At 46.8% G+C, this 26,928-nt stretch overlaps 5 protein-coding genes across 8 annotated transcripts in view; 3 read left to right on the forward strand and 2 right to left on the reverse strand.

Moving 5' to 3' along the window:
• LOC142877496 (protein C1orf43-like) overlaps window positions 1-26,928 on the reverse strand; it is a 236,417-nt gene that overhangs the window by 146,210 nt on the left and 63,279 nt on the right. The window lies entirely within an intron of this gene.
• Window positions 4,971-9,212, reverse strand: cks1b (CDC28 protein kinase regulatory subunit 1B). Of its 2 annotated transcripts, none has more exons than XM_076012185.1 (4): window positions 9,195-9,212; window positions 7,174-7,241; window positions 6,896-7,023; window positions 4,971-5,740 (listed from the first exon to the last, which is right to left on the reverse strand). In XM_076012185.1, exons 1-4 carry the CDS (start codon window positions 9,195-9,197, stop codon window positions 5,691-5,693), a joined length of 249 nt encoding a protein of 82 aa, XP_075868300.1. In that variant the 5' UTR covers window positions 9,198-9,212; the 3' UTR covers window positions 4,971-5,690. The 2 variants fall into 2 exon arrangements, with proteins under 2 accessions (XP_075868300.1, XP_075868302.1); XM_076012187.1 differs by lacking the exon at window positions 9,195-9,212 and adding an exon at window positions 7,507-7,660.
• On the forward strand, window positions 9,329-16,100 carry pbxip1a (pre-B-cell leukemia homeobox interacting protein 1a). 3 transcript variants are annotated; one of them, XM_076012163.1, is made up of 10 exons: window positions 9,329-9,470; window positions 10,271-10,399; window positions 10,962-11,046; window positions 11,153-11,235; window positions 11,419-12,088; window positions 13,114-13,347; window positions 14,072-14,115; window positions 14,258-14,353; window positions 14,464-14,650; window positions 15,061-16,099. In XM_076012163.1, the coding sequence occupies exons 2-10, from the start codon at window positions 10,328-10,330 to the stop codon at window positions 16,068-16,070; spliced, it is 2,481 nt and encodes an 826-aa protein (XP_075868278.1). In that variant the 5' UTR covers window positions 9,329-9,470; window positions 10,271-10,327; the 3' UTR covers window positions 16,071-16,099. The 3 variants fall into 3 exon arrangements, with proteins under 3 accessions (XP_075868278.1, XP_075868276.1, XP_075868277.1); XM_076012161.1 differs by lacking the exon at window positions 9,329-9,470 and adding an exon at window positions 9,862-10,001 and having other exon boundaries at window positions 15,061-16,100; XM_076012162.1 differs by lacking the exon at window positions 9,329-9,470 and adding an exon at window positions 9,862-10,001 and having other exon boundaries at window positions 11,153-11,220.
• On the forward strand, window positions 19,100-20,752 carry s100a11 (S100 calcium binding protein A11). Its single transcript, XM_076011803.1, has 3 exons — window positions 19,100-19,254; window positions 19,342-19,475; window positions 20,476-20,752. Exons 2-3 carry the CDS (start codon window positions 19,347-19,349, stop codon window positions 20,608-20,610), a joined length of 264 nt encoding a protein of 87 aa, XP_075867918.1. The 5' UTR covers window positions 19,100-19,254; window positions 19,342-19,346; the 3' UTR covers window positions 20,611-20,752.
• On the forward strand, window positions 22,023-26,478 carry s100u (S100 calcium binding protein U). The gene is made up of 3 exons (XM_076051654.1): window positions 22,023-22,178; window positions 24,605-24,733; window positions 24,934-26,478. The coding sequence occupies exons 2-3, from the start codon at window positions 24,614-24,616 to the stop codon at window positions 25,537-25,539; spliced, it is 726 nt and encodes a 241-aa protein (XP_075907769.1). The 5' UTR covers window positions 22,023-22,178; window positions 24,605-24,613; the 3' UTR covers window positions 25,540-26,478.

The following is a 26,928-nucleotide window of genomic DNA, read 5'->3' on the forward strand; positions in this document are numbered from 1 at the left end:
GCCATTCTTCCTAGAAACCTTAGGATGGTGAATTGTGTCCTTGCATAAAGAAAAGAACAGGTAGTGATTTTAACGTGATAAATCATCAGCCTACTCTTGATAATTTTTTTCTTTTTAAGTTTAAAACCAAAGTCAAAGTGCCGACAGGGGTCAAACCTGTGAGAGTGTCGGTTGTCTGTTTCTCAGCCGCCTGCTCCTGATGATGTCACCGCCACGTCCTGAACGGCCGGACTTGCGCCTGCAGAGAAGCCTCAATTAGCTTCAATTATTCATTCGATTTAATTTCACTCGGTATACGCAGGTGATTCAAATTCAATTTGGGACGCTCGCCTCCGCCAGCCGCTGTCCCACTGACCCCCGGCGGCCCTGCGTGTCAACGACCCTCCTCTACCCCCTCACCCCCCACCACCATCACCACCACCTCCGTCAGTCCGACCTCACCGGCTGAATTATACATCGTCTGGAAATGTATTATTCACAGGTTAATTTATCACAGGCGGTTTGTTGTTTCACAGAATATTAACCTCAGAATCGCTTTTTTGTATACTTTGACAGATGAGTCCCATGAATTATTTCCGGGTTGGGGGGGGGGGGGGGGGTATGAGGGGTGTTGCTGTGATATTCAGATTCCCTGGACGGTCTAATGGCGGCAATTTGGAGCTCTTTGTTCCGTCAGCCTGTCTTCCCACCAACAGCAGCTCCCTGCGTCCGTCCCGTCGGCTCCCCCGCGACCAAACTTCCTTTTAGGAGGCGCCCCGCTGCGCTGCTGACACTCAAACATAAATACCCTCCCTCACCACCACCCCACCCCCTCCCCAGAGCACTTTCCATCTCCCTGCCTGACCTTCTCTCCTCCATTGCCGTCTCCTTTCCGATTTTTTTTTCCTTTTTTCCTCTTCTTCCGCCCCATTGTGTTTTTCATTTCCATTCACATCTCTCCTACCCACTTGTGAAGACTTACCTCTTGCCCCGTTTGTGTCTCACCTCCATTTTCTGGCCTGGAAATGTTTTTTTTTTTTCCCATCCTTGTGGTCCTCAACCGCACACATCTTCACACCCCGTTATCCTCAATCACACTTTCCTTTTGCCGCCTTTCTTTTCACCTTAAATTATTCATGGATCCGGCTAAACTTAATAACACTTCAGACTCTATCTTTCTTTTTTTTCTCTCCTGACAGGGGATTCAACGTCAATTCCCACCAGCGGAGCACTTGATGGAGGGGGACAAAACCCAGTCGTGATTCTCCAGCCACATTATTTTATTGAGCTGTTTCAATGTTAATAAAGCAAGTTCTGGGTAGCTAAAATACTGTAAATGTGATTTTTATACACGTATATCTATATCTAAATGTATTATATATATATATATACATATATATATATATATATATATATATAATGAATATGTTTAGAGCTGAGTGCAAGGGGAGTATGAGGTTAGATTGAAAAAAAGCGGAGAGAAAATGTGTTAAAGGTAAATACACTTTGTTTCTCATGAGGTTCCTGCTGCTGGACTTATCAGCAGGAACTTTCCTCTCAGGTGTTGACACTTACATTTTACAACATACTTACTATATGTGTGTGAACGACATGATTAAAACGTGTTTCGGTGTTGAGTGTACTAAATGACCAGCAAGTTAAATTGCAGCTGCTGTTTCATGCAGAGCACAAATGTAACAGGTGGATCGAGCCATATCGTTGCATTTTCATCTGTAGCTAACTTGGTGTCTAGCAATAAAAGTCAGCATAAATATGATGATGAGAGGAATGAATGGTGAAGGACACCTAAAAGACGAGTGCTCTGATCGAGACTTGCCTGACTGGCAACAGAACAATATGCAAAAAACAACACTGACAGTCGTTTGACAAAGAAGAAGAATGAGGCTCAGGTCAAGTAAAATTGCATCTTTTTTTTTTTTTTGCTCAAAAGGCTGGGTGAGAGGGGGCCGTCCCTTTGATCGCCCCTGCCTTGTTGTGCCACAGCCCCGGTGTAATCTTTAAGTTGCATTTCTCATTTCCACATCAGACCGGGAGACATATGCATCATCTGAAAAACTATTTGATGAATGCTGCCTTTGAAATGGAGAGAACGGGCCTTGATACAGGTTGCATGAAGTGTGCCGGCGAGCCGCAGGAGCTACAAACTGTGCCCTTGAAAGTGACAACTCTCCTCTTGTCAAATAGTTTAATTTGAATTATGCATCGCGGCCCCAACAAGGTGAAATTAGTCCGCGTCATGTGCAACATCGTCTGATAAGCAGGACCCCAGAGCTGACAAATGACACTGAATGAGAGCAAGTGTAGAAAATGCTTAAACCTTAATGGGCTCAATTATATACATATCAATATTCACTCTGTCAAAGCGGTAAAGTGTGGCGCCGTGTCTGGCTTCCGATGTATGATCTGACTGGACGCAGTGTGAAATTCGAAGATTTTGACTGATTTTTATTGTTAGTCCTTGGCATTTTATAGAGAAAATGACCAGTTCATTCAGGCATTACACTAAAAGCTGGCTTAATAATGGAAATAGCCTAAGTGCTCAAAATCCTTTTCAACCACTGAATAGGAAATTTTAAATATTTTTTTAAAACTGTCATTTTTGTCACACATGTCTGGTCCACAAGCAAGGATTTGGGTTGTAATTTACCTTTCAAGAATGCACCAGGAAGCGTTTTCCACCGTGATTCCTAAATACCTCTGGCAGGCACTCAGGCTCTCTTTTTTTCCACCTTAAGGTGTTGAAAACATCTTATTTTGCCCAGCAGACATCGCTGGGAGCTCCGCAGGGGGTCCGGACTTGCTGACCACCTCAGCCCGGTGATTACCTCGACAGCATTTTTCCCCAAAAATGTCCCTTTGATTCTCAAAAGCATTTTCTATCCTCCATTACCCACTGCTTTCAAAGTTATGCTGTTGCTACCTGCGGTGTCTGATGGGCTCCGGAAGCTTTGTTTACACCCTCTGAGGTTTATGGGCATCTGGGGATGGACACACACACACACACACACACACACACACACACACACACACACACACATGGACACACACATGCACATGCACATTCAGGGGGAGACAGAGAAAGACTTGGCTTGGTTTGGTTGATCAAATCTTGGAACTGGATCCTCAGTTGTGGAAATTATAAACAAAGTGAAACTTTCAAATTCAAATCCAGGTGTAAACAAAGCAGGAAGGAACGTTTACGTTCCACACAGAATGTATGCACTTCCTATATTGATTTTCCACTTCCTGTTTCATGATTGTGTCCTACTGCCCCCTGCAGTTCGTGGGGAGAAACTCATGGGGGGTTGAAAGCGGCCTGTCACAGCAGACATTTTAAAAGGTTCCTCGCTTTAGAGTGAAAGGGGGATTTTATCTCTTCAACATTCAACTGGGGAATGTGTTCAATGTCTCACTTTGATTGTCAGTATTTTAAAAGATTTGGTGCAAGGAAAGCAGTGAAGCTACGAAAAAGGAAATTTTGTGCATTCAATAGTTCAGCACCGAAATATAAAAGTTTCAGCCAAATATCAGCAGAAGAGTCAAAAGTCAGTCTGGTTGTACTCGTTGATGTGGAATACATTGCTAAAAATAATTTTAAAAAATCTCACTTTTTATTTTAAATCATTTATACTGTTGACGCTTGCTGAAACTGTTTTAATGTCATATGCGGAGAAAAAGCCATTTCTTTTCAAGTCAGTCGTTCTTCAGGCCAAATGATAGCATAATCAGTGTGTTCAGTGTTTAAATTATAGTTTTTGTATTGGTAGTAATTCTGCCTGGCATAAAATGTTCTATTTCAAGAATTTCAGTGTTTCCTCATTGTTAATCAGCGACTTCATATAATTTACAGCTAGCCGCGCTTACTTTTTGAGCCCACACTCTTGAGTGCAACGCATTCCTCTCCCAGTCACGTTAAATTTGTCAGCGGTCGGAATTTTTCTCCGAGGCTCGTGTGACTGATTAAGCCTTTCCGACATTCTCACCGTCGCTGCCCATTTTCATTTGCAAGTGGCTGCGGGGCGAAAATAATTACACGGCTCTGCACAATGTTTCCACGCAGCTCGTAGAAAATGAAATTTATGAAAAGCCGTTTAACATTGACAATGGATGCGACAGTCACATATCCTCTCAACGATCCGGGCCAATAACGAGGCGGCCATTAGCGGCGCGTATAACTTTTAAATGTGCGGCAGATGCTGCGTCTGCTTCTCCCCTTTGAGCGGTCGCCCCGTCGTAACGACTCGGCCGTTCAGTAAAAACATTGCGCCCATTAAGACCGCGCAGACATTTGCAGGAAAATGAGACCCCATATTACACAGCAAATGGGACGTCCTTGCATTTGTTGGATTGGCAGCATCACTGGCGGCTAATAACAATAACAGCGGTCCAGACACGACGCCAGACAGCAGACGCAGCGTCGCCAGGGGCCGCTGGATGGACACCAACTGTGCATGATAATATCACACATTCGCAAGGTGTGCCGTCTGGCATGCGTGCCGGTTTTTTGTGTCTGATCACAGTTCCGCCCCAGCAGGCCTCGGCACACTGCAGTACAGCAGGTGAGGGGCTAAGCCCAACAAGTGATTAAAACGTGGCACTTCTATAACGGTTTGCCTTCCCTTCGTTATAGTCGTACTGTGATGTAAGATAAGATATTCTTTCTAAGCGTGGCATTTACTCTCCAGAACAGTCGAGTTTACATAAAACTTTTAAACTGCCGGCAACTGAAAAAAGGGGTCAGGGATTGGAGGTATTTCCAACTTTATGGACCATTACACATGAGTATTAATACACCAGAACAAAGTCCTGGACAGCCACAAAAGTAAGTCAAGAGGATAAAGATCATAATATTCATAACAGTAAAAAGACACGCATTACCTGAAACCCTTTACCTCATGTCAAGTGGATTTGTGAACTCACAGTATGTTGGCAAAGCTGTCATACTGCAGAGACACAGGGCCAGACACTGCCAAAGTTAAAAACTTACATTTATTTCAGAAAGGGCAACACATTCATAAATACTGAGCAGCTCACTGAAATCAGACCTCATTACAAAGATTTGGCCAAAGAGCGGGCCAACGCTTGTATTACTGATTGAAAGGGACTCGATACTCATTTCCGAATGAATCATATGAATGCACACAACAAATGCGGTAAAAATGCATAGTTTCAGCATCATTTCAACCAAACAGCAGCATGTCACAATGGCACATATTGATATTATAAACTCTTAAGGATCCATCTGCTCTTTCTGATCTTGGCTTTAGGCCATGAACCCCCTTACTGGAATCACTCAATTTCATTCAAATCTTTTTGACAGATGTTCAGTTAAAAGCCGGGACTATCCAAGCAGGTTCAGCAAGTTGGACAAATGCGTGAAGACACGAAGTGTGAGCCAATTTGAAATATCAGGCAGACAGTGCGTCGCCGTCATCACAATGCCCCCAGATGCCCTCCCCCCCCAAAGTTTGGTTTTGCTCCTCTTCTCCTGCTCCTCCTCCTCCGTTCCACACCCACTGTTCATAAACACAGGAATCCTTCTTCGGGTCCAGCATGATCAGCCCATTGCAAGGTGTCTCTGCCACACAAAGCTGTGTTGAAAACGGCCAACATGACTTCTGTTTTTGATGAGCTGTTCTGTGGCGACTGAGTGGGGGGCTGTTCCCTTGAAGGACCATAGACTCTCATCCTTAAGACTTCTGATTGGGTAGAGGGCGCCGAAACAGCAAGATGTGTGGCTCTGTGGAAAGAAGGCGGAGGACAACCGAGAGTCAGCAGAAAAATTGGCAGCTTAAAAGCTTACAGGGAGAAGTTGACATTTTGGGTTATTTGTTATTGATTTTTTTTTTTTTTTTTTTTTTAGGGCTGCGAAAAGAAAAAAAGTCATTGCTTTTTTTAAAAGAAAGGCTGGCCCTGAACTTAAAATCTAGCTGGGAAATATATTGTGAAACAAATCTTGGCTAAATCAACCAAGCTGTTCACAACAAGGCAAAGTTGGACGTACAAGACCGAAGAGGTCGATGAGGTCCGGGAAGAGGCCTTTTCTCAGAAGGGTGTGGCAAAAATGCAGAACAGGCAGAAACTCTGCTTTGTTTTACATGGTGAAAGAAGAGGAGGTGGGTTTCCTGTCATTTAACATCTGAATGGTACTTTTGGGGGTGGGTGGAACCAAAATGGTTTCAAACACAAATTACAAACTTGATTAGGTTGTACTTAGAAATAAATGTCTTCAGATTTGTATAGCATTAGCTTAGCATGGTTGTCAGTTTATGACAAAGCAAAAGGTTTATGTTCTGTATAATATAAAGCCGTTTCATACAGATTGACCAAAAACAATCAGTGAATTTCCATGTAAAGTTTCTCCATCTTACCATGGAAGCCTTCTGGAAAATTCCGATCTCTTTGCAACCTTAGCCATTGTTTATTTTTCCAGACCCAAGCCGAGGTCAACTCATTGTCCGAATGCTTGGCATTAAACATGCTGACAATTTATGATATATGTACGGTACTCTTACGACTGAAACTTACCCCACATCACTGCCTTGTGAAGTTCAATTCTACCGTTAGATATGGTCGTCACTACACAGTGCAATTTGATTGGGCATTAGAACGAAAACTGAGCTATTGGCGACGGCATCGACCGGACTACTCCACAATGCCAACAACCCATACTAAACCATTAAAAACAATGGGTTTAAAGATCATCTGTGAATCGGAGAAGTGGGACAGCTTTAATATTGGAAACCTGGATTCTTGTCTATTTAATAACATGTGCCTCATCTCTCTCATGTTAAAAACAATACTAGGAACAAAAGCCCTCAACATGTCCCAGTGCCCTATTGAGATAAGAAGAGCAAACAAAATAACCCTTTATTTTATCTTATTTTAAAGATACCTGGCTGGTGGATCATGTAATGCACCCATCCTTGGCTCTGCTGGACTCCGAGGTTTCTCCACTCAGTCTCGGACATCAAATGGGTCTTGGGAACACGTTTTGCAATATCTTTGGGTAGCATGACATGTCTGTATGATACAAGGGAAGAGACAAAACACAGGAAATAACTAAGGAGAATGTAAATTGTGTGACATACAACGGGAATTCCAACAAATGTTTCCTTAAATTAAAACACGATGATGGCATAGCATAATTGAGAAAATGTTGGCAAAACAAACCTGTATTCGTATTTGTCGTCGTCATATTTATCAGAGTAGTAAATCTGTTTGTGGGACATGGCTGTAACCTGGAAAAAAGTTTGAGAAAGATTTTTTCACGAAATTAAGGCAACGTTAAGATATTTCACTGAAGTCGGTTGACTTAAATGTATTTGACGGGCAGGTCTAAGTTATCGTCACGTCGCCGTAATTGCTAGCCGATGCTAATACAGGCTAACTACTTGATGACAACAAGCTAACAATTTACTTCCTTCCCTTTCAACTTCGAATATGAGGAAATTAAAGCGTGTGCGTCTCCCTGTGGAATTCCAATCAATTGGCTTCGAACGTTACCTTTAATGACAAACACCACGGTGAGAAAATGTGAATTATTCCAGTTTCGAGGGTCCAAAAGTATAGAGCTGATGACCTTCCCTTTGTTTCCCTCGCGAATGGTGGGTCAGCCCGCTTTACACCGTTCAAATAGACCTCGTCTCATTCGATTGGTGGATCGATTTAAAGTACTCCGTTGTAATTGGTTAGTCAAGTTCTCTCCGGAAGTGACGCATTATTCAACGTGTCCCTGGTTGGTCTGTATAAAAAGAAAAGAAGCGTGGCTTGCAGGAAGTGTGCCGCACCAAAGTGGCTCCACGAAAACTTATTTTGTTCCTATCCCAGCCTGTTTTCATGTCTGTGTTTTTAAATAAAGATATAGGAATAACTAATTTGTGCTAAAACTCGCACACATTCTTATTAGTTAAACAACTAAATATTACATTATTTAATTACAATATTACAGAGTTAGCATTAGATTGCGTTAGAACATTAACACTCAATAAACTATTTTCATCTACTCATAAACAAATTCATCTTACTCCTTTACAAATGTTAATACAATTAAGGTTGAATTTAAACCGATTCTTTAAGTCCCATAACAACTAAAAGACCATGCAGTTTTGTAGTTATTTTTTTGTAGTTTATTTTTGATTTTGTGACTTTTTGTCTATTTACAATGGTTACATTTTTACAGCTTTTCTTGACGTTTTTGTTCAATAAAGATGGGTGTGTAAATTTGACTCAACTTTCATTTACAAACCAGATCTGCTTAATTATTTTCATAATCTTACATAACCAGTGACCCACATAAAGCTGGAACGTTACTGCACATCCACGATGGTGACATTTAAACACATTAATCAAAGGAGGCTGACCAACTTTTGAATACAGAAACTTTTAATACTTCAAGTTAGAAGCTCTTTTGTCGCTTAAAACCTCTGTCTGTCCGTCCACCCATCTTCTGTTATCACTCATCGTGCACTTAGGTTTTGGGGTGGTTAAGTCTATCCACCTAACTAAAGACATACATCCAGGACAAGTTACCAGTTACGACAATAATATCCTCAACATAAAATGATTTAAAAAAAAAAAAAAAAAAAAAAAATGACTTTCCAACACGTCTGACACTGTAAACAGGAAGTTTAAAAGCATGGGAATACATACAAACACCAGTGCGTTCTAAACGAAATATACTCTCTAGAGTGACAGAGTTTTTTGCAAACCTATTAAGAGAAAATGTTGACTACTAGGGGAAAGCAGTCAAAGTCAATGGGCACGCCAAGTAAATTACCCTTAAGTTTTTTGACACGAGTGTAAGATACTATACTATATTGCATTCTGGACCTCAGCTATTGACAGTATAATTTCGCCATGAAACATAACTTTAATCTACATGGCGAGAGCTCGGGTGCAATCTAGCTACAGTTAGGCGGCCCTTTAAAGTAAATATTATTGTCAAGGAAAGATGGCCAAGTTGATAAAACTATAGAAGTGAAGTAGCCGGATGATGAAACCAGAGCGTAGGGGCTGCCCGCTCCGGTAAATCCCGCAGGTCAAATATAGCTGTGCAGACGTGTCACTGAGTGGCTGGCCGCGGTCGCCCCTGTCCCTAGTGTATATATACACAGGCACGCATGCATCTTGAGGGTTTGGTTCACGCGTGAAGCTGTATTATTGAAACGCCAAGGCAAGGATATGTCACCTACCATGTCCACCTGCGGGCGTCAATCATGCTGGGGTGCGCTCCGTCTTTCTGGACACGACACTCGCGCCTGATTGGACCGCCGGCGCCCGAGGGGCGGGACATCAGCGGCCCCTGCTGAAATCCTATTCGGTTAAAGGCGACTTGGTTGACGTGACGCAGCTTGGAATTCCCAAAGTTCCCAAGTTCACGGGAAGAGAGGAGCGCAATTCGCGAATTGCCCTCGAATTTCCAGGCAAAAAAAAAAAAACAGCAATCGACTGAGGTGTAAGCAGCTAGGGTAAACAAACCTCCTCTTTGTGCTTTGTTCGATAGTGTCGAGCGGGTGTTCCAAGCGCTTGCTAACAGTTTGGGCCCGAGAGGAAACGCGGAAGACTGGAGCAGAGGGAATATTCAGCCAGGCTCCCATTGTTTACTTACATGAATGAACCTTTAATTTGTTTGCTGCGACGACCCTAGCTTTCTCGTTTGATGTCATATCTGCAGAAAAACAGAAGATATAAGCTTTGCTAGCTCACTACTGTCGGTGGGCGAGCGTTAGAGGCTGCTAGCTTGTTTGTGGGGTTGCTTGTGTCCGGGGGTTTGACCATTTTTGGTCATTTAAGTGCCGCACAGATTGACGGGACGGGTCGATCTGAATGGACGTCTGCACGGTGAAAGAGGTCGAGATTGTTGCATCAAAGGATAACGCCGTCTCGACGGACTGAACCCTTTTGTTTAACTGCGCAACGATGTGCCATGGATGCCTCCATACCGTTACATAACTTGTGTCATCGCAGTCTGGGTTTATTGTGATCGCGCAGTGCGCAAGGTACTCAAGTGTGTCGCTGCCTTGCAAACGTTGCCTTTTAAACGCTGATTTAAGTCATTACACCACAACACGGCCTTAATTTGCCGCACTTTGCCTTTACCTTTGCGTGGCTGCTTTGATGTTGCATGCTCGTGACTGCGATCAACAAACAATCCGACGTCAGTGTGAGCAACCACTTGAGAGCTTCGACACACGGAGTTCTGCTCCTCGGTATATTACAGAACGCCGAACACGCTTAACGAAGACACGTTTCTGTTGCCGTTTTGCAGAATAATCGTCGAGTAAAAATTGCACGTTGCTGTGCTACATTGAGCCACGAGAGGGCGATGTCTGACAACAGCAATAGCACAGGCAGCACCGGCTCATCCACCAACAGCTGGACCCTCCTCTCCCCCGAGGTAAAGCACACACACGCCCAGATCAGCAAACTTCGCTTCCAGCTCCTCTATCGTGGAGTTATGTAAAGTGTCTTTGCTTTTCCACTGATACTGGCTTTGTTGGAATACACTGTTTCAGACAACGGTTGCATATGAAGTCAGAATTTTGGTAAACGCACTAAATGTGTGCACGCACAGCACAAACACTTCATGTCTGTCTGTCTTGTTTGTTCACGGCTGCATGTTGACAGCTGGACGTGTCTTGCATTTATTTGTTCAAAAGCTGCTCGGACGACTTTGAGGCAACATATTATTCTGTAGTTTAGAATTTCCAAGTTCTGCCTTTTCTCTCGACAAAGGACCGTAGCTTATACACTAATGTAGATTCTATGTTCTTCAACAGCAGGGCCTTTTTTTTTTTTTTTTTTTTTTTTTTTAATAAATCGATAAATCAATAAAATAAGGGACATATCTTTTTTTTTTTTTTTTAAAGGATACAAGTAAATATAATTCCTCAAGGCCTATATTATTATGTTTATCATACTTGTATTGATGTGAGGTGTGGGCTGTTTTCACCCTACAGGAAGCTGCTGTTGATAATGTTGGGCCTGTGGATGATGGCACTGAGAGTCTGGGTGATGTCCCGAGTCTCTCCGAGGAGATTACAGGTATTGTTAAAGGGAAGATCTATGATTAGTCTATTTTTTTTAAATAGTCTTTTCTGCAACGTATCAAGGTGAATCCTCACCTTTGGGTTGTCCATCATCATTTCAGGGGCTGCTGGGGAGTTCAAACCAAGCCACATTTCTGTGGAAACTGTTCTGTCTGAAGAGGGCCATCAGGTTGGCACACAAAAGGCAACTTAATAATAAAGTCATTGCACCTTTTTGACAATACAAATCCCTTCAATGAATTGCAATATAACATCTATGTAAAACCACTTCTTGTAAATATCTAAAAATTTCAATCATTATAGAACGTCTAAAGTGATGTACCAGCGATGTTGATTATGTCCTTTTTCTAATCTAATCTTTCTCTAGGTGTGTCAGGAGACCTCCCCAGAGTCTGGTGAGGGCCCCATCCCCCCAAGTCCATCCAGAATGAGTCCACCCTTGTCGCTCCCCGCAGACCTTCCAGAAGAGAGTCAGCCGCCAGTGATCCACGACATGGTGACCACCTCCCCGAGTGACTACGAGCTCTTGGGCGCAACTCCTTTTGTCACCAACATGGATTTGGGGGCATCGCTCCATATCCCGTCTTCGGAATTCCCGCCACCTGAGCCAGAGGAGTCCAGCTCTGCTCCTCCACTGCCGGAGGACCCCGTCGCTACAGAGCGAGAGGTTGACCAACCTGGCGACGTCGACTCAACACCTGCCAGCGCTGCTGAGCAGAGTCCTGTTGTGGCCGCCGAACCGGTGGTCAGCATCCCTGCCGAGACGCTGACGGCCGCTGACACTTCGGCTCACGATGACGCTGACGTCGGCGTTGCTGCCGAGGCTGCCGAGTCGTCAAAGCAGTACAAAGAGGAACCTGCGACAGAAAGTCTCATCGATGACGGCTCCATCAAGGTGAAAGAAAATGAAGAAGAGGAGGAGGAGAAGGAGGAGAAGGAGGAGAAGGAGGCCGCTGCTGAGCACGACCAGGTTGAACATGATGACAAAGTGATCCAGGAGGAGGTGGGAGAAGAAGAGGAAGAGGAGGAGGAGGAAGGTATGTGGTCAGTCTGCAGGCAGTTGGATTACTGTTAAGCGCCGTTTGCGTGGCAGCACCCAGTTCATCCATAACACCGCCAGGAGGAAGTTTTGTTGGCAAATCCTGGCAGAGCGTGACCACTTCCTGGGCGCACTGTGCGCTCAGCCGAGTGCACTTGAAACTATGTGGAAATGCAATCCAAGCCAGTCGTCATTATTAGTGCTTTGCTTTGGAATAAATCTACATAATGTAATGTGCTCACGTCGCACGCCCCTAGCCTGTGGTTAGACAACAATGTTTGATTTTCACCGACATGTCACTGTTGCTCCGCCCCTTTAACAGTACCAGCACTCGCAGAATACTGGAATACTCATTATGCTGTATATTCTCAGGCAACGTTACAAGTACCACACACTTCAACGTGGATTTTTAGCATTTTCGCACTGCAGCGTTGTAAGAGCTCCCCACAGCTGGCAACTCGGCCGACATTTGTAATTAGCACAAGTTGAGAGATACAGAAAATGAGTTGAAATTGGGGGCAGACCAGCAGCAGGAAAGTGATTTATCAGCCCGACAAGAGAACCCATGAGAGAATGAAGGAATTCCTATGCATGAAATGACTGTTGTGACAGTGCAGTTAGTGTGGTCGGCCAGCCATTTCCACCAGGAGCCTGTTTAACATGCTGCTGACACACAGCCGTGGCTCGCCATTTCCATTCTAGCAGATTACGGTACTTTGGAGGAGTTATTCTGTCGTTAGTCACTCTGATTCAGCGCGTTACATAAACTCTCCGTTTTGTTCCCCCCCCTTAGACGTCGAACCAACTTGCTAACGTTGCTCCCGGGACCCACATCACAATGCATGCGGTCCAATTTCAGACTGGTCATCGTTTTTCAGAGAATTAAGTTATTATGCGTAATGACTCTCTGCTGTTTTTCCCGCCGCTTGCTCAGACTCGGCCTCATTTCTCTCTCTCTCTCTCTCTCACTCTCTCTCTCTCTCTCTCTGTCTCCCCCCCACCTTTTGTTCCTCCGTTCCGCAGAGCCGTCCGGCAGTTTTGATCAGGGCTACGCAGGCGGCTTTGATGACGGGCTTAGACGGCGCAACGTCCCGTCCTTTGATGCGCCCAGACCGAGAACATCAGACGAGGAAGACGAGGAGGAGGAGCTAGAGTTCAAGTTGGCGGAGAAGAAGGAGGAGAAGGCCTGGCTGTCTGTGAACAAATGCATCGCGGGCGCCCTCGTCCTCCTCTTCCTCGGTTCCCTCTTCCTCTCTGGTGAGTCACCAGAGCTTCATCTGCCTGGCCAACCAGAACCATTTTATAATAATTATAAAAGTGCTACTAAATCACTGCCTGCTCCTAACTTTTGTCAGAGCTGTGTCATACCCATTTTCTTCACCCTTACGTGTCATCCCAGACTCCAGTGCTCCTGGAGCGCGTAGATTTCTTCCATTTATTTCACGAAAACATTCATTTTTGGTCATCAGACGTCTGCTTTTTTTAGCTCTTGTTGACTGAGCTGTACTTTGCCGACAGGTTTCCTATCTGACCTGGATAATGGTAGGTCCAATACTAAAGATTAGAGTGCAGTGCAAGCTTCTCAATAACCTCCTGCCCCCCTGAGCACTTACCTGGCCTCACACCTCATGCAGCGGCAGCAGAAAATCGGCCAATGACACGCTCTTGGAATGATACACAGCAACAAATTTTTTATTGCTGGGTTTGGCGGCGCTCACTGACTAGTTTTCATTTTTCTGCACTGGAAAACTAACGATGGTCTGCTTGGCTGAGTGAGGAATGTCACGCTCCAAGAAAGGAATTTTAAAAAACCCCTACATGAGAGACTCTGTGCCACGCACAGGTAGCAACACAGCTTGTCACGTGACAAGCATCCTGTGTTGCTTTTGTAGTAAAAGCAGTTGGCAGCTGCGTATCAGAAAAAAAAAACATACCTCCAAGAAGACACGAGTGACAGGTGTGTTGTTTTCTCTTCTGACAGGCGACATTGATGACGCGGAGCTGAGTGACGGAGAACAAAGCCAGGTCTGTTCGCACTTCCTCACCTCTGCTGCTCTCTTTTTTTTTTCTGCCTCGTCTCCGAGCGTGCATCAGAAAAAGGCAAACGTTAAAGATCGGATTATTAAAGACGCATGTTTTTACTCACTGCCAACCCCTCTCAATCCAGGACTGGCTTAGTGCAGATCCACAGGATATGAAAGAGCTTTTGGATAAACTGACTCAGGAAAACCAACAAATCGCTCAGCTGGAGGCTCAGCTACAGGTCAGAACGATGTGGCCTGTGCGCTTGTGCTAATTATCGCTTGTTGTTTGCAATGTTTTCTACTTTTTCTTATTGTTCTTTTCTGTTTTTCTTTTTTTTAAACGTTGCAGTCGCAGAAAGAACAACTGGACTTGGCCCTGCAGGCCGTGGTGTCAAGCGGCGACGAAGTGGGCAGGGCGGATCTGGAGCTGGAAAACGCCAAGCTGAGGGCGGAGCTGTCGGCTCTGCCTGATCTGAAGACCGAGCTGGAGAGTCTGAAGGCCCGAGTGACCGAGCTGAGCCAGCTCACAGGTGCAGGTGTGTAGCACAGGAAGCCGGCGAGCTTCAGCAAAGTCAGGGACGCTACCTCCTGCAGCTCGAAGCACTGTGAAGTTGAACTTTCTAAACTTACTTTTAGGACTTTATTTTCAACAATTTAAGAAAAAAACATTAAACATTTCAAATGATGTAAACAAAGAACGATTGGTTGGCTGGAGAACTACTGGTTTTTCTCTTTTCTTCCTTTTTTTTCTTTTCCCTTTTTTCTTTTTCTATCTGTTCCTCTTTCCGTCCATTCTCCTTTTTTTATTCTCTTTTTTTGTCAAAATGGAACTTTAACATGCTCATTTAACTACAAATGATTCCATAAAACAGCCCTTTCTTAAAAACCTTGTCATGTAATTAATTGCCAAACCCATTCCAAGTTTCATATCTCAAATCTTTTCCAGCTGAAGCAGAGACGCCCGCGGCTACCTCAGCGCCTCAGTCGGAGGGGCAAAGTGGTCGGAGCGAGCAGAAGGCTGCTGGTCCCGACAGGAGAAAGGATGCCAAGGAGGAACTCCAGAGGCAGAAGATTCTCCTGGAGGAGAGTGGCAAGAGGCTGGAGGGCATGAAAGAAGACGGAGGTGACCGGAAGAAAGTGAGAGACAACCTGGAGGCCATCCAGAGGAAGCTCTCAGAGAAGGTGGACAAGTGGGGCGAGAGGAAGTGGAAGGGAGACAAGGCCAGAGGGGGCAAGCGGGACCACTGGAAGAAGGAGGAGAAGAAGAAGCAGCAGCAGCAGCGCAAAGGGGAGAAGGAGTGGAAGCAGGGCAAGGAGGGAGGCTGGAGGGAGAAGGAGGAGAAGAAGGAGAAGGAGCGCAAGCAGAACTCGCACAAGGAGGCCTGGAGGAAACACCAGGACGAGTGGGAGAGGAAGAAGGGCGAGAGGCGGACGGACAGGGAGGAGAGGAGGAAGGAGAAGCCCTGGCACAGCCACCAGGACAAGGACTCCCACCACCATCACCACAACCACCACCATCAACACCAGCACCCGCACCAGCAGCAGCGTCCCCACGTCAACCAGAAGGACTTCTGGAGGGACCAGGAGGAGAAGCTGCGGCGCGGCATCCGGCCCCAGCCGGGCTGCAGCTCCAAGGAGGGCTGCGCCTCCAAGGAGGGCCTCTACCCGGTGGAGCTGCCCGAGTTCGAGGAGCTGCTGGAGGGCTACCTGAGCAAGCTGGAGGAGGGCGCCGCCGGCGAGGCCAAGGACCGCGTCAGGAGGCTGACGGCCGGCTTCTTCGAGGGCGGCGTCTTCATCCACGACCGGGCGCACTTCGGCGACTTCGCCGAGGACGTGGCCGACATCCTGGAGGACATGGTGGACGTGGTGCTGGGACGCAAGGGCGACGACTCGCTGGAGGAGGAGATGGAGGAGTTTGAGCGGGAGGCCCTGTGGAAGTTCTCGGCCACAGCTTGAACGGACGGACAGGTGGACGTGGACGGGGACGGGGGCAAAGGAGGGGGTCTGGAAGTCTCGGGGGGGGGGGTCGGGGGAGGTTGGAGTAGTGGCCTTCACCCCCCCCCCCCCACATACACCCCCACCCAACTCGGCAGGTTAATGGTCTTTAATCATCATCACCTTCAACTCTCACTTGTCGTCGTTCGGACTTAGCCGTCGTTGGCCCCGCCCCGCTTTAACGCCCGTCAGCCCTTCAGTTCAGCGTGTCGTGTGGACGTTCCTCAGCTGTACAGTGCCCCCCACCCCCACCCTCACCCCCAGACCCCCTCCCCCGCCTACTGCCCCCTAGCCCCCACCAACGCCACCACCAGTACGCAGCGCATGTTGCAGCTCATCATGTCAATTCGACGCCCATGATTGTTCACCACACAAACACACAAACACACACACACACACAAACACTATTGGAGGCTATTTCCAAACTGTTCTGGCAGTACAAGAGGTACATTTAGGATTGTGTTTAGTTTGGCATCATGACGGTCATCAACTTTTTTAAAGCCATGTCAGATTGACTAATAATAAATTTTCGTGCTGCTCGATGCCACCACTCCTCGCAGAATGAGGAGGGGAAAAGTACCTGCCAGCGCTCCAAGCACGTTGAGACAAATGGTGAGAACTTTTTTTATAAATTTTTTTTGCCAGCCAACATTCGCCTCGAGTTGTGTGCAGCAGCAGCAGCAGCAGCAGCAGCAACTCAGTCCCTGGAGATGCGATCGAATCAGGTCGGACCAGTTTGTGTGTGTGTGTGTGTGTGTGTGTGTGTGTGTGTGTGTGTGTGTGTGTGTGTGTGTGTGTGTGTGTGTGTGTGTGTGTGTGTGTGTGTGTGTGTGTGTGTGTGTGTGTGTGTCAGCAGCTCCTTCAGTAGGCCCTGGCCGGCGCACACAGAGTGATATTCGAGAGCCCGCAGCGTTTAGGTTTTCTACGTTTGTGGTATTTTAGAACCCGCCGATTCCAAACCGTCTGTTCGTAGCCGACGTTTGAGATTGAGAAGTAGCTTGTTTCTGACATCAGTGCTGCTCAAAACTTTAAAAAAAAAAAAAAAAAGAAGGAAAAAATAGCAATAGCAGCCGTAGCTGAATTAATGACCGCTCAAACACTTCAGCACTTTCTTCACATTTACAAGAAGCCCCCTCAAATATATTTTTCTCTTCTACTGTGTGCGTCCCCCCCACACGCCCCCCAAACATTTCCCTATGTAGCCGTGCAGTTCTTTGATGTGATCTACAAACGCGGAGAAACAGCTGTTGCATTAAATAGAATTGTGAATGTATCAAGAGTAGAATCGCTGCCAAACTTTTTCTTTGATAGATTTTTTTTCTCATGTGTATCAACAGGAATGCACACAGACTACACAGGTAAAAAAAAAAAAAAAAAAAAAAAAAAGCTCAGAACTTTATTTAAAATAAAATAAAATAAAAAATGTTCAGACCACTCGGTTGCTGCTGTCCAACTTTAGCTACTCTTCCAAAAGAAATTGTTTTGTTTTTTCCCCCTTTTCACGTGAACTGTTCATGTCGGTTCTCATTTGTCAGTGGGAGAAGCTTCGAAGTGTTTTCTTTTGTTTTGTGCTTGCGTGTTTTATTTATAATGTCGGTACACTGCACTCCTCTCCTCGTTGCCCAGCGAATGTGTGAGACGTCAGTTTTCAGTTTTTGTGTCTCAAGACGTTTAGTTTGCCGGCTACTGCTTATGTGCCTTTTTATCGTCGTCATGAAATCCTTTTGATTGGTTGAAGAGCTCTGTGGCTTCTTCTTGCTTCTCCCAGATCGAGACAGAAACAAGTTTACACTAGCGGCAACTATACAGATGCTTGTGAAGCGCCAGAACGAATGTCTGCAGGGTTTACACACAACGAGCGGAGCAGGTTATTGTCAGAGCGTCTCTGATGTTTGTGAGGAAGAACTTCTTTTTTTGTTTTTGTTTGTTTGTGGAAAAGTTCTTAGACCAAAGGGATCAGAAGAATTCCATTCACATTTCAACTGATGGGTCCTTTGCTAAAAAAGCGTCAACACTAAATCAAAAGTTTGACAAGTTTTTTTCTGTCTCTGTGCGGTACAACAGAAGGGCTTATTGTCTATTGTAGAAACTGACTGCATGTAAGTGATCCCTGGACAAATGTATTAAAACATTTGGAGCATTTTCTCTCTCTTTTTTGTCATCATTTCTGTTTTCTTTAACTGAGTTTAACACTATGTTCAACAAATAAAAAAATAAAAAAAAAAGCCCCCCAAAAATTGCACCTGTGCATAGGTCTCGTCTGTTCTTTGCTCGGCATGTTAAGCAGATGCTCCGCCAACTTGTCTTCTCTAATGACACTCTAGGGTCTGGCTAGTTCCGCTCCGACAGGAAGCGCCGGTATGAGCGGCATCTCTTTAATTGCGGCCATGATGCAGAGTGAAAATATGCACAATCGCGGAATCTCGTGCATGAGAACTGCAGGGTGAACCGGCCGGCCGGCTGCAGTGCCGATGTGCCACCGCTCAAGAATGTAAGCAACGCTGGAGGCCCCGGATCCTGCTAGAGAAGCATCGGCATTCTTTGAAATCTCATCTAATCATTGAATCACAGTCAAAGTGGCTCGTAATGTGAAGCACGTCTGTGTCATTTACTACCAGCGGCGCATGTAAATATCCATTCTGTGCTACAAATTCCCTCAAACATGTGAACTGCCAAGCATATTCCATACCCAAAGCACTCCAGTCATGTTTTTCATATCAACCAATTAGTGCTGAGACAGGCAGGACTCCTGGACGTTTGATTAGAAGTGGTCTGACAGTGACGCTTGCAGCTTGCTGTCGCTGAATCGCCCTCCTTGCAGACACAAGGGAAAGGGTTTGTGCTACCATCAGTGCTATTTTGTCCTTTGGAGGACACCAGCATGCAGGGGATATTTTTTTTTTTGTGTGTGTCTGTGGGTGTGTTTGATGATGCGTCCGTCCCCTGCGGTGCAAGTGGAAATCAGTCAGCGATAACGTCAGGCGTCTGTGTCCGCATGGGGGAGAAGAAGAAGAAAAAGACGAGGGCAGGTTGAGTGTTTTCCGCTGATCCCAGTTTTTTTCCCCCCCGGTCAAAGATGTAGCATGCGTATATATACACGGTCCTCTCAGAGCGCAGGGACACACGGCACAGCATCACACGACAGGTGAGGCCTCCGCATCCTCTCTCTTCCAGCGGCTGCTGTCCAACTTTTCACTTCATCTCTTTTTCTTCTATTTTTGTGCCTTCAAAGTCGCCATGGAAGCCGCCATCTGCACCCTGGTCGCCGAGTTCAAGACGTACGCCGGGAAGGACGGCTCCGGTAGCACCCTGAGCAAGGAGGAGTTCCACAAGCTGGTGACCTCGCAGCTGTCCAACTATGTCAAGGTAGGTCCACGACCCTCGCTGGTCGTCCCAACATGGCCTCTCTCCTTTTCTTGAATCCATCATTGAGAAGATGAATAAAGGCAGAAGGCGTCCGGTGTGACCGCTCATACATCTTTAAATTATTACTTTCACATTGACACAAACGGCAAAAGTCCTCATTGTTTTCCAGGCGCCAATTGTGACATCACGGTTTTATGGAGGAAATCATTTCATCTTTCAAAAGCACTGCAGAACTGTGCCTGCGCGCAGCGCTCAACTGGAGTCATGGCATTTCTCCACCCGTGACCTATTTAGAAATCATAACTGACACCACTGTCTTATTAAATTCCCAGTCAGGCTGCTCCGCATGTGTATGTATGTTACATGAGAGTAAAATATAAGTTTTGTCTGCTGAATTATTGTAATTACAGGCTTTTTCCGGTTCGCTGCAACATTTGTATGCTGCTGACAGGTTGTCATTATAACGTGCTGAAAAGATCCATGCCAGTTTCTCACTTCAGCTTACTCTGTTTTTTTTGTATCATCCAACTGCTGTATAAGAGAAGGTTCCTCTGGAAATGAGGGTTATGCAGTTCAAACCGAGGACGTGAAACCTGCTGAAGTTAAATTAGAAGAGAGCTAAAGCGTTTCAGACCAAACACTGTTTAACAAATTTTATTTTTCGGATTATATCTCTCTGTTATGTGTCTGTTCTTGTTCTTGTCACTGAACAAACATAAAGTGAAACTGTAGTGCAGTATTTACCATGTTAGACACATATAAAGGTTCATTCATTAACCAGCTCTTTTATAGCCACCAGAGTTTGAATAAAACAATAAATCTACTACTGAGGCGAGAGAAACTGTGGACACAGTGACACATTGCTGCTCACAGCCATTAGGTGGCAGGGCTGCCTCGCTGAGTCACTGGCGTTTAACTCCTCAGAGTGGTCGAGGTCTCTTCTCTCTCTTTTTCTTTCTCTCTCTCTCTCTCTCACTCTCTGTGTGCACCTCCCTCACAGAACGCCAGCGACCCCAGGGCGATCGAGGAGCTGATGGGCTCCCTGGACGAGAACAACGACGGCGAGCTGACCTTCTCCGAGTTCTGGCAGCTGCTCGGGAAGCTGGCGGCCAAGCAGGGGGGCTTCGGCCCCTGAGGGCCCACCGTGGGTGACGGCTGTGGGCGTCAGTCGGCTCGATGAAGGCCTCACTCACTCAAAGGCATTCCGCCACATGTGCAACTCTTTCACATCACCATTTGTTGTACTTTGAATTAAAGGCTTCGTCCGGCTTGCCGACGCTCGTCTCCTGTCATTCATTCACCCGGCGTGTTATGCGATGGGACTGTCAACCCATTTTATTTTATTTTTTTCTACATGGGAGTGCGTTACAGCCCTGATTTAGGGGGCCTGTAATCCAGTACGGGATCCTGCGGACGCAATTACGCCACGCAAACCCTATCTTGTTCCATAGGGCTTCATAATGGGCAGCACACGGCCGACTGGCCAAGCGCGAAGCTGCGGCAACGACAACGCAAAGGCCACCCGTCACCAAGGCCTCGGCCAAGCGTGAAGGGCAAGCGTGCACCCAACGCAGACTGCCGTGTTGTTTTTGTTTTGTTTTGTTTTGTTTTTTTGCAGTGTCTGGGAACTTCGTTTTCCATCCAAATTCATCCTCGTCCGAGGCCACTTAGGGTTAAATCTGATGTCTAGACAGATAAAGTGTGCAATGCTTTCGGTTTTAGCAAGGTGTTGATTTTGTGTCTAAGAGCAGATTAGCTACGGTGACCTTTGTAGCTAAATCGCTGATGGTTTCAGTGCCTCCTCTGTCCCGCCCAGTGGAACTGGGCGGGAGGGGTAGAGGCGGGCGGGCAAATGATTTTTCAGCTACAACGACCAAAGACATAAAGTAGCCGGTGTGCAGGAGTACGTGTGACTGACTGCAAAGTGTTTCTCATGCGACCACGAAGGGAGAACCTGAAGGGAGGCCTGTTGTCGATCACAAGCAAATGGGCAGAGATCGTTCCCTCTCCAGTAACAAACTGCACCACAAAGACATCTGGGGCGTTGCACCAAAACTCTTCAGGCAACATCTGAAACACATCTGGGTGCAGAAAGAATAATGGTTTTGTAACTTCTGTCGGTACAATTTGGCCAATTTTAATTTACTTCTGTTCATTTATCCACGTATTTAGATAGATAGATAGATAGATAGATAGATAGATTCTTGAGAGAACATGTCAGGGCCTGGCTGGTTCTGGTTCTAATCCGTCCTCGACGCAGAGACGCAAACCAGACCGAGTTGAGGCTGAGCTGTGCTCAGAAAGGAACCCCTCCCCGACCCAACGCCAAACTGCTGGCTCGTGAGACGAAACACAATTCCTCGCAAAGAATGGGTGCGAATGTGTGTTAATGTGTCCTTTATTTTCTCTCTCGGACAGTTTGAGCCGCACTCCTCGACGTTCCCTGTCCTCCCTTGCGCTCTTCCAGGTACACGCCCTTTGACTTGTCAAGAGAGGGGGGGGGGGAGTTTAAAGGAAAGAGGACACAGAGAGAGAGAGAGGGGGAGAAAAAAAGCCCAAATCACGGAAGAGATTCTGCTGTCCTACTAGTTTGGCAAGTTCTCTCTCCCTGCGCTCAGTGCCACGGTAGAAAGGCGGAGAAGAGGGCAGAAACTCAAATAAGCGCACATTTGCACACTTCTCCTGTCCCGCACACGGAATACGGTGAGTTCACTTTCTTTCTGTGCGCTTTTACTTTTGCCCCGTTTTCCTCTCCGTCTCTCTCACTCTCTCGCTCGCTCACTCAGTCTGGCGCTGAAGCTTTGAATCAGCTCATCGGGGTTTTCTTTTCTTTTTTTTCTTTTTTGCCACGTTTCGACACACAGTCGTGCTGGAGTCCCATTCCATGAAAAGTCTGACGCGGCGGTGCTTTTCTTCCAATTAGACTCCGCTCCTTGTACTCTTTCTAGACCAAAAGTATTGAGAGTTGGTTCTCTGTTTATTTATTTATTTATTTATTTATTTATTTATACCCCCCTCCCAACTCTGTGATCTCCTATCGGGTGTATTGTCACCGTGGCCTCTCCCTCCCTCTCCTCTCTCCTGCTCGGGACTGCTTCTCTCGGAACGACACTCGATATTTATCGCCTATCGGTTGTCAATAGGGAGGCTCAACTGTCATAACAGGGACAGGAGAGACCTGAGTGAGGAGCTGGGGCGTGTGCACGGTGTTGAGACGGAGGAGTCGCGCGTCAAATTGTACGCCAAACCAAGTGCCTTCTTTGCGCGTATCGGCTCACCCAGGAAGTCTCCACCTTCCCCGTCGAGTGCCACCTTTGAATTAGTGCCGCATGAGCACTTTCTCAAATTGCTCTCTGTGTGCGTCTCTCCTTCTTCTTCTTCTTCTTCTTCTTCTTCTTCTTCTTCTTCGTCCTTCTCCTTCTCCTCGTCAGAACCAGATGGGGCGGTCAGCCCGACGTGCATCTGCTTGCCGCGCGCCGCAGTTTTATAGCCACGAGCCCAACTTGTTCCTCCGTTAATATTTCATGGCGACACCAGCGGCGGTATTGTCGTTACCCTGCGCTGCGCACATACCGTATCACGTTCGCCCCCGTTCGGAAACGCAACACTCCCATCTATCTCCTGGCGGCCGCGTTCGTGGTGGAAACGGGAGACCTCTTGGTCGTAGGGCCCCCGCGCGCGCTTAATTATTTGGCGCAAAGGGCATTTTCCGCGCCTTTTATTTTCGGAGATGAGCTCGTCTCCACTGCGGGAGTGGCGCAAAAGCCGGAGCTCTGACGCCCGGGAGATGTGAGTGACGTGTTGCGAATTCATGTAGGGCATCTGAATTAGGGTGCACGTGACGGGACTCGGGCCAAGCGGGCCATGGTGACTTCAGCTAATCAAACTGCAGGTGAAAACTGGCTGGTGTGTGTGTGTGTGTGTGTGTGTGTGTGTGTGTGTGTGTGTGTGTGTGTGTGTGTGTGCCTGGCGAGGGCTGAAGAGGGTGTGTCAGCCCGATGTGTCAAGTTGCAAACGGCAGTGACCGATGACATCAACCGTTTACACAAACGCTGTGTGTCTCAGCGACAGATGTCAGTCGGACAGTTGTGTTTTTCGACCCTCAAACTCTTGCAAATGGCGGAGAGACGGCCGGGGGTTTCGGGCCGTTGCTCGAAAAGAGGTTAAGTTTAGGCTCTAACGGACCCAAGGTGGTGGCGTCAGAGCCTGAGAGTCTGTCTCTCGCCAGTCACTGACACTAACAGGCGTGTGTCCTAATTGGCCATGTATACCCAGTGTGGGGACATTGCATGACCGGGAGGTACTTGAGTGTGACTTGCGCCTCCAGGTAATTGGGATATAAGCTTGCCAGCGGTCCACTAGAGCCGACGCAAAGCGAGGCCCACATCCCATCGGTACAAGGAGCCTGTGCGAGCGTGCGTTGTGTGTTTTGTGTGCACAGCACAGCGTAAACCGTTGTTTGCCGCGCACCGTTTGACTGCAGCAGCTGACAGACGAGTACGGTCGCCCCGATCGGAGCCTTGCACAGCTCGGGGGCAAGTTCGCTCGCAGTTGGCCCGTAAATTCCTTTCTAAGTGATCCTTGCAGACACCGTCGAAGAGTCTTTGTTCTCTTAGAGATGTGTGTATTTGTTTCATGCTTTGAGCACGCACACGTAGACACATCCGTCGAGTCAGAGTCACCCAAACATACGTATAGGTTTCGAGACACTTGTATGTGCAAGGGCAACAGCCGCAGGTCGGAAAAAGACTGGAAGAGTTGGGAGGGCCCAGTGGGGTGGGGGGCCGCGAGAAGGACATCGAGAGACAGAAGGAAAGAGGAGCGGACGGACGGACAGGGACTCGGACGGTAATCCCTCTTGTAACGTGAAGCCTGGTTTGCGAAGCAGATCAGATGACCTATCAAAGATCAGAACGTCCATTGTGCATCACAGCTCCTCTCTTGATTTGCTTATTGCCTTGCAGGGACACGAGGAGTTCCTCTGTGTAATTTTCCATGTCGTGTTTAGGTCTATCTATCTATCTATCTATCTATCTATCTATCTATCTGTCTATCCATCTATGTATCTATATATCTATATATCTATCTATGTGTCACTGCTAACTTTGCCTCCTCCTTGTCTTGGACAGAGAGAAGCCATGGAGGCTGCCATCCAGACCCTCGTCAAGGTCTTCTTGAAGTCCGCAAAGGGCAAGGACTCCCTCGGAAAGAAAGAATTCCAGGGCCTCGTCAAAAGCCAGCTCTCCAACATCCTCTCGGTTAGGAAATCTTCACGGAAAAACTTCCCTGAAATGTCGCTCGCATTATATAACCAGCCCCTGGAGCAAAAGAAATCGCACACAGTGGTGTAGCGTTAACACCGGCCAGTCCTGACCTGTCGAGAATTTTATTTTTAGACTCTGACAATGAAACGTTTGTGGTAAATGTAGCTCACCTCTGTGCTATGTTCCCTACCCAGGACACTGACAGCAAGGAGGCAGTCAACAACATGGCCGTGGGACTGGATCAAGACCAGGACGGGAAGGTCGGTTTCGAGGAGTACATGAAGCTGGTGGGCTACCTGGCCACCTCCTTGAGCCAGCAGCGTACCATCAGCAAGGAGGAGACCGCCAACAACACAGAAGCGCAGGTGGCGCAGAGCGCCACGGTCAAAGTGGAGGAGAAGCCCGAGGCCAATGGCGAAGCCAAGGAGGAGGCCAAGGATGCGGCGGTGGCGGAGGCCTCCGTGGGAGCGCCTGTTGAGGTGAAAGTAGACGGAAGCGTGGTGCCGAAGGTCGAAGTCAAGGCAGATGCCGACACAACGCCAGCGGTCGATGTCAAGGTGGAGCCTGTAACGGTGCCAGATGCGGCAAAGGAGGAGAAACCTGAAGCAACGGTCGCGGCAGAGGCTGCGGCGCCCGCCATCGAGGTATCGGCAGCGTCCGCTGAAGTGGCCGTCAAGGAAGTGGTGAAGGATGTAGAAGAGAAGGTGGAGGACGCCGCAGAGAAGGTGGAGGACGCCGCAGAGAAGGTGGCCGACGCTGTGGAAGATGCAGCAAAGAAGACAGAGGAGGCAACGTCATAGGGGGACAGTCACAACAAAAACCATCACACAGCCACACTCGCTGTCTAGGCAACACACATCAGGACCACTAATTGCTCCTACAATTTTAATTTACAAATCTCTTAAAACACCATCAATGCCAGCTTTAGAGAAAACAATCCCTTGCAGACACCATAAAATTATTAATAACATGTAAATTGTAAACAGTTGACATATTCTTGCTAATTGCTACTAGCTACCACTATGTTAATATGTACAGCATGTGCAGTCCACTATTTAGCACGTTTACCTCATTATATACAATTGAAAGCATGCAAACATACACTACCCTGCGTGAAACGCTACCCATTAGCAGCGCTAACCCCCTCCACGCTAACGCTTACACCAAAACATGCCCTCAGCCCCGTTTTTAAAACTCACCAGGTGCTCAAACCTTGTTTCCGCACCTTTCGGCTTACATCCCTCCTTTGGAAAGCACAAACAGGATACATCTTGTACAGCGCTAGAGGGTCATGGAAACTCATAGCTCCCTTGCTGGGGGCTTGCTAACGGCCGCAGTGCAAACACACTACATGTCCAGGTAATACAACGCTGCACTCAGAAGCCAGTTAGCCCTGGAAAACTGGAAAACAAGCCTAGTTATGTTTACTCTTCAGCCTTCTACGAGTATTAAACAAACAAGGGTGTAGCACCTTAGTTAGCGAGCCCTGGAAAAGCCCTCTCTCTGTCTAACCCCTTGTTTTGAGCGCTTACTCCGAGCTAAGCTAATGGTCCACTAGCTGTACCCTAATAATTGTTACGCTGACATAAGCCTTGCATTCAGTAGTAATAACACAAAGTCCACCTCCCAACCACCCCAAATTTGAACTTTTTATACGCTATACAACATCACATTCTCATCTCCTAACTCACTGCTGTGTAGCTAGTTTGGCAAGATAATAAACAAATTGTTTCGCTGGAGCCTTTTGCATCACTTTAGCTCATTTCATTTGTGTACTCAATGTCCCATTATACCTCCTGTTTATCTTTTTGGACTCTCCGACCCTTTTTTTCTCAGCATGCAGAGAGTTTCACTTCGCGATGGCCCCCAATCTCACACTCGCTTCAGAGCTGGAAGATCGGGTGTGGCTTGTGGCTAAATAATTAAGTTTGCGAGAATCCAACCCAAAGGACCTTTTCTGTCCTGAGGGAGCCAAGGAGAGTCCAGTGGGAGAGGGCGGGTCACTTGAGGGGCGGATCAGAAAGGGTTCAAGTAACTAAATCCACCTGGATTAGAATTGGAAGAGAAGAATGAGACAACAAACAAACCAACCAACTGACCAATCAAAAACATAGGTTGGTGGCATATTTTTAATGAATTAATATATTACAATAACTTGTTTTGCGTCTGTTTTCCAAACTATGACATAT

Source organism: Nelusetta ayraudi, unplaced genomic scaffold (genome assembly GCF_046127955.1).
Source record: "Nelusetta ayraudi isolate G7.1 ecotype Tasmania unplaced genomic scaffold, CSIRO-AGI_Nayr_v1 ptg000135l, whole genome shotgun sequence".
NCBI lineage: Eukaryota > Metazoa > Chordata > Actinopteri > Tetraodontiformes > Monacanthidae > Nelusetta > Nelusetta ayraudi.

Bases quoted from the DNA above. Each gene is read 5' to 3' on its own strand.
- cks1b (XM_076012185.1), bottom strand. The intron at 7,024-7,173 runs GTTTGTTTTGCC...TGTATCATACAG, and splicing joins GACGACAAATACGAATACAG to ACATGTCATGCTACCCAAAG. The intron at 5,741-6,895 runs GTATCTTTAAAA...TTCTTTCCACAG, and splicing joins TTACATGATCCACCAGCCAG to AGCCACACATCTTGCTGTTT.
- pbxip1a (XM_076012161.1), top strand. From the start codon at position 9,933: ATGCCTCCATACCGTTACATAACTTGTGTCATCGCAGTCTGGGTTTAT. The intron at 10,002-10,270 runs GTACTCAAGTGT...GCCGTTTTGCAG, and splicing joins GTGATCGCGCAGTGCGCAAG to AATAATCGTCGAGTAAAAAT. The intron at 13,348-14,071 runs GTGAGTCACCAG...CTCTTCTGACAG, and splicing joins CGGTTCCCTCTTCCTCTCTG to GCGACATTGATGACGCGGAG.
- s100a11 (XM_076011803.1), top strand. From the start codon at position 19,347: ATGGAAGCCGCCATCTGCACCCTGGTCGCCGAGTTCAAGACGTACGCC. The intron at 19,476-20,475 runs GTAGGTCCACGA...CCTCCCTCACAG, and splicing joins AGCTGTCCAACTATGTCAAG to AACGCCAGCGACCCCAGGGC.
- s100u (XM_076051654.1), top strand. From the start codon at position 24,614: ATGGAGGCTGCCATCCAGACCCTCGTCAAGGTCTTCTTGAAGTCCGCA. The intron at 24,734-24,933 runs GTTAGGAAATCT...TTCCCTACCCAG, and splicing joins AGCTCTCCAACATCCTCTCG to GACACTGACAGCAAGGAGGC.